Source organism: Rattus norvegicus, chromosome Y (assembly GCF_036323735.1).
Source record: "Rattus norvegicus strain BN/NHsdMcwi chromosome Y, GRCr8, whole genome shotgun sequence".
Lineage (NCBI taxonomy): Eukaryota > Metazoa > Chordata > Mammalia > Rodentia > Muridae > Rattus > Rattus norvegicus.
This window is the reverse complement of record NC_086040.1, coordinates 44,672,990-44,678,774: the sequence shown is the minus strand read 5'-3', so window position 1 is coordinate 44,678,774 and position 5,785 is coordinate 44,672,990. Positions and strand designations below refer to the sequence as shown.

Here is a 5,785-nt window from a genome sequence, read left to right as displayed (position 1 = left end):
GCACACATGCTAAACCTGAAACCATCTTGTCTTCAGTCAGCACTAACAACCTAGTCCTCTCTGCCAGCTATGCTTTCCCATATGACCCAGCTGCTCACAATTCTGAGGCATGTTCATGCTTCTATGGACAAACAGAATGGCACTGATTGGCTAGTGTATAATGACACAGATTCTGTATTATTATGATTCAGAAACCTGTAAATACAAGATGAAGAGACCGTCGGCAGAGGAAGGAGTTCTTGTGGGATGTTGTCACCACAGAAGGGATCCAGGGGGCTAGGAATAAAAGAGAGGGAGCCAAACTCCTTTTTCATAATTTAACCTTTTTCCACAATAGCATCATTAATGGATCTTTATTTGTAGGTTGCATCCCTCTTAACCTAATCAATTCTTCACAACTACATTCCCACTGGGGATTAATCTTCAGAAAATAAATGTTGGGTGATCACATTCAAAACAGAGATGATGGTGAATATTTGGAAATCTATAGTGGGGGTGGGTATTATTCTTCCCACGTGGTGTACCCTTAAGATCTCTAACTACCTCCTTCCCCACGGTAGCCTCACTGAATGACATGAATTCCGGGTTATTAATGAGGTACAGAAACCAAAGCTCATTGCCATATCCTGTCACAAGTATCAAGCTCGCAACAGCAAGAGCCCAGTGGGAAGGAAAATATGAATAAACTTTATGGTATCTCTAAAGCATAAACCCCCAATTTCATCAAAACATTGTTTTAGACTCAGCTCTCTTATATCGATATTCTTTAAATGTACAAGTCAGTGGGCTTGCATGTGACTCCTAGTACAGGTTTATACTGTACATTAGCCATCTTCTTTCTCACAACTCACCACCATTTCCACCTGCACACACACACACTCACACACACACACACACTCACACACACACACACACACACACATACACACACACACACCCTGCTGCTCCCCTTCCTTTTCCTAAATGCCCAATTTCACATAATATCCCTTATTAAAATCTAAATTTTGCAATCATCTGTTTGAGTCTGGCTTGTTTCACTTAATATACTGTATTTTACAGTTCCATCCGTTTTTCTGAGAACAAAACCCTTTGCTCTTACACATAGATGAAAATCACATCAATGTATATCAACTTTTTTAAGCCATTCATCCAGTGATCAACAGCTAAGGTTATTCCAATGGCTTGTCTATTGCACACAGTGTGGCAATCAGAATGAATGTGCAGGGGTCCTGGTTAGTTTTTATTGTCAGTTTGACTCAACCTGGGAAAAAGGAGCCTCAGCTGAAGAATTGCCTCCATCAGAACGTCCTTTGGCACATTTGTAAGGATTTTTTTTTGATGGTTGATGTAGAAGGGTCTAGCCCACTATGCATAGTGTCATCCCCTATGAAGGTGGCCCTGGGTTGTATGAGAAGGAGAGAAAGCTGAGTAGGTCATGGATAGCAATCCAGTACTCAGCATTTCTAAGTTGTCTCTGCTTCCTTTCCTGCCTCTAGAGTCCTGCCTGAGTTCCTGCCCCTACTTTGCTCAGTAACAGACTGGTACTTAGAAGCCTAGAGTGTGAAAATTTTCCTCCTCAAGTTGATGGCTATGATGAGATTATTCTTCTTGTTGCCTACTTGTTCTTCACTTTTTTGAAAGTTCTGTCTGTTTAATGTTCTTAAAATGATGATATCACATGTTTTCTCATGGGCTCTCTGTCTCTCACCGTGTCTCTCTCTGTCTCTGTCTCTGTCTCTCTCTGTATTTGTGTGTTTGAGTGTGTATATGTGTATGTTTGTGTGTGTGTTTGTATGTGCATGTGTGTGTGTTTGTGTGTGTATGTATGTGTGTGTGTTTGTGTTTCTATGAGTGTTTCTGTGTGTATGTGCGTATGTTTGTGTATGTGTGTGTGTGTGTGTGTGTGTGTGTGTGTGTGTGTGTGTGCTTTCCAGGGTTAAAAAAAATCCCCAATGCTTTAAATCTCTGCAGGTGCCTAGAGAAGGAAGATTAAGGGGAGAGAGGGGGGGAATTCATGTCATTTGAGTTAACCCCACATTGAGGTCAGCCACATAGTCGACCAACAGTCACATAATGGCAGAGTAGTCATAAGAGCAGAGAGAGAGTAAAACTCAAAGTGTGAAAGAAAATGTGCTTAAAACTACGATAGAAGGAGAAAAAGAAGACGGTGCACTTAGAAAATTGGACAGATTTTAAAAAGCTGACATAAGTTGTTATCTCTAAGTACATTTAAAAAATTATAATGTTAAAGTGGAAGGGAATTATTGGGAAGAGGGAAGGGATGGTTAGAGTGTAGTGGGGACAGGGGAGGGTTCTAAAAAGAATCCTTTTGAAGATCTGAAGAACTATGTGACACAAACAATTAAAGTGGCCTGTAATTTACAGGTAAATTCCATACTTACCTGGATCCAGTATTCTGTCTACCCATATTTCAAAAACAAAATTAACTCATCTATTTCATCCTGTTTTATTGCATTTGATCTAATAAATTCCTTGTAATCAGAAGTGCTGATAAATTTTAAAGACATTTAAAATATGACTGGTCGATATTGGGTTTGTGATAAATTTATTCCGACTTTGGAAGCAGGTCCAGGAGCTAATTTTTCCTCGCTCTTTGCAAAGAATCCATAATTCATGATTGCCATTGTCTTCAATACAAGGTATTTAATCTTGTCAAATTCCAGCTTTGTTTCAATAAAAATGGCCCTCCTCTAATTGTGGGTTTTGATAGAGCTAATTTTGTTGTTCTATCCTGTGTGCTGCCTCGGAAAGAGAGCCTAGCAATATTTCTGATACGGAGAATAACTTAAAGTTAACCAAAGAAAACATAGGAGCTGGGAAAATAACCACCAAGGATGTTGGTGACTCAGAAACCAAAGAGTTTTTCAGAAAAATAAAAAGCATGAAAAGAGCTACTTGGGCAGACTGTGACTCGAGTCATCAGAATATTTGGGTGGGGACTTTATTTTGGTTCACCAGGAGGCTACATGAGAAGCTAAAACCTAGATGCTGGAAGTTTCTAAGCGTAACTAGGGAAGGAACTGGCCTGAGAGGGGTTCTATGACTTAAGCAGAGCCTGGATGATGTCACAGAGCACAAGGGCGGAGGTTGCGCATCTCTTCCACTTGGAGGCGCTAGACTACTTTGAAGGTGGGTTCACTATCTTCGGAGCGGGGTGTGAAAGCTAGTTCAGCTCCTGAACCCCACAACTGTTCAACAACCTATTGGTGCCTGACCGGTTTCAGAAGACAGAATCTGGACGACTAGGACATTTTCTTTTGGTAAATACGTTTATGAAGATAACTGGGACCCTTGTAGCACAGAAAGCTAAAAGTTTTCCCTCGTACAGCAAGTAACCTTACGTTCTAATGTCTTCCACGTTTGAGAGCTAGGCAGATGGTCTAGGCTAGTCAGTCTCCGGAGTTTATTATTCTTTGCTAACAATATCTAATTCAAAATTCTACTAAAATGCCAAAGCTCCTCTCTGTGCCTGTGTATTTTTGGAGAAAATATTTCTCTTTTTTTTTTTTTTTTTTTTTTTTTTTTTTTTTTTTTTTTTTTTTTTAATGGAGCTGAGGAACCCAGGGCCCTGTGCTTGCTACGCAACTGCTCTACCACTGAGTTAAATCCCAACCCCAGTAGATATTATTTCTAAAAGGCTATTGTTGCCTACACAAAAGACTCTTGTTGCGGTCGAAAATGCAACAGCTTCGGGGAATAAACCTGGGGCTGGGTCAGGATGCACAGTAGAGAAGGCCAGTGGACTGCTGTGCTTTGTCTCTGGGCAGATACTTGTGGATGTTGCCAAATAGCTCATAGTTAGAGGGTAGAGAAGGGGTGTGGCCACCCTTCTGGCTCCTTTGCTATCCTTTCTCTGTTCTGCTTGCTTAAAGTGGGGACAAGGATACTTAATCCCACACTGACCTAGCCATTCAAGGAGATGTTCCTCAGCATAGGCAAAATGCCTCGGGCTGAAGAAATATGTCTAAATATGTTATTCTGAGCTGTAGAGAACCATTTTTTCATTTTCCTTTGAACTTTAGATTTTGATTTATGAGATTGGGTTTTTCTGTGGGTAGTTTTGTCTATCCTGGAACTAATTCTGTAAACCAGCCTGGCCTTGATCTCACAGAGGTCTGCTTCCCTCTGCTTCTGGAGTGCTGGAATTAAAGGTGTGCTCCACCATTGCCCAGCACTTCTATGAACTTCTGATTATGACAGCATTAGATTCAGATGCTCAAACCTGTTTACCATCGCCTTCCTCACCTGCTCCAAAGTTCTCATAGACAAGAGCCTTGGTCCAGCACCCTCCCCAACCCCACCCCCATTGTTATTGCAGGTACTCATATGACAGAGGTACCAGCTTTGTCTCTGGTTTAAGCAGGTGAGCTCTTCAAACCCAGGCCATGGGAAAGTATGAAGCCTGAACGCAGAACAATAGCCACAAGACAGTGGACCAGGAGTACCGTGGCCTACCACACTAGGTCTACAGCCAAGAAGAAGAGGGTGTCTGTGAGGAGGATGAGCACACCATCCTTCCAGAAGCGGAAGAGGAAGAGGCCTTCTCCCCAGTCCCTGGGGAACATTGTGGGGTGCAGAATTTCACACGGATGGAAGGAAGGTGATGAGCCCGTCACCCAATGGAAGGCCATAGTTCTAGATCAACTGCCAACAAATCCCTCTCTCTATCTGGTCAAGTATGATGGAGTTGATTGTGTCTATGGACTGGCACTTCACAGTGATGAGAGGATTTTAAAGCTTAAGGTCTTGACTCACAAAGTTGTGTTTCCTCAAGTGAAAGACGCCCAACTCGCAAGTGCCATGGTTGGCCGTGCTGTGGAGCATAAATTTGAGGGCAAACATGGCTCTAAGGACAACTGGAGGGGGGTGGTCCTAGCCCAGGTGCCAATCATGAAGGACTGGTTTTACATCACCTATGAGAAAGATCCAGTCCTATATATCTATCAACTCCTGGATGATTACACAGAAGGTAATCTCCGTATCATTCCAGAGATTTCGCCAGCAGAGGTGAAGTCAGAAGTTGGCAGCGACATCTTAACAGGTCAATGTGTGCAGTTCACCAGAAGTGACGGGTCCAAAAAGATCGGCAAAGTCATTTACCAAGTTCTAGCCAAGCCTTCCGTGTACTTCATCAAGTTTGATGGCGACGTCCACATCTATGTCTATAATCTGATGGAAAAGATCCATTAAGGTGAAATTCACAAAGTGAGGGGACATATATGGGGAATTTATAGGATTGGGGTGAAAATGTTTGTTTTTCTGTGTTTCAGATACCCAATGGCCTTTGACATCCCCAGTATCTTTTCCAGTGGAATTTGTTTTTGCTCTAAAAATTAAAATGTGTGATGTGATGTGTTGTGTATGCACACTTTTGTGGAGGAGACTGGCTGTGGTGGATGGAACATTGAGAGGAAGCCGGAAAGTTCAAGGCTGTGAACAGTAAGTCTAATGTCACATACACTAAAACAAACAGTACTGAGCTAGTCTGGTCTTTAGGGAGAGGAAAAAACTGGAGATAAGGCTTAGAGGACCAGGGATGGCACAGGGAAAAAAAAAGATGGATGTTTAGGAAGCAGTGGAGAGGGGCCAGAAATAGATAGACTCTCTGAGGGGAAGTTTGAGGGAGAAACAGATAGTTGGCGAAAGAGTGGCAGGTAACAGAGAGGTGGTCTTGGAACTCAAGGGGAAACCCAATAAACTGATCGAAGCAGACTCAGAATCAGAGAAGATCAGGGATTGTTTGACTAACAAAACCTAATGAAAC

At 42.2% G+C, this 5,785-nt stretch overlaps 1 protein-coding gene across 4 annotated transcripts; it reads left to right on the top strand.

The window, feature by feature from the left end:
* Positions 1 to 3,078: 3,078 nt before the first annotated feature.
* Positions 3,079 to 5,372, top strand: LOC134484258 (Y-linked testis-specific protein 1-like). 4 transcript variants are annotated; one of them, XR_010061676.1, is made up of 4 exons: positions 3,100 to 3,281; positions 4,340 to 4,621; positions 5,012 to 5,212; positions 5,292 to 5,372. XR_010061676.1 is itself a non-coding variant. In XM_063280600.1 (3 exons), the coding sequence occupies exon 2, from the start codon at positions 4,417 to 4,419 to the stop codon at positions 5,209 to 5,211; it is 795 nt and encodes a 264-aa protein (XP_063136670.1). In that variant the 5' UTR covers positions 3,079 to 3,281; positions 4,340 to 4,416; the 3' UTR covers position 5,212; positions 5,292 to 5,372. The 4 variants fall into 4 exon arrangements, 3 of the variants coding, with proteins under 3 accessions (XP_063136670.1, XP_063136671.1, XP_063136669.1); XM_063280600.1 differs by having other exon boundaries at positions 3,079 to 3,281; positions 4,340 to 5,212; XM_063280599.1 differs by having other exon boundaries at positions 3,102 to 3,281; positions 4,385 to 5,212.
* The last annotated feature ends 413 nt before the right edge of the window (positions 5,373 to 5,785 follow it).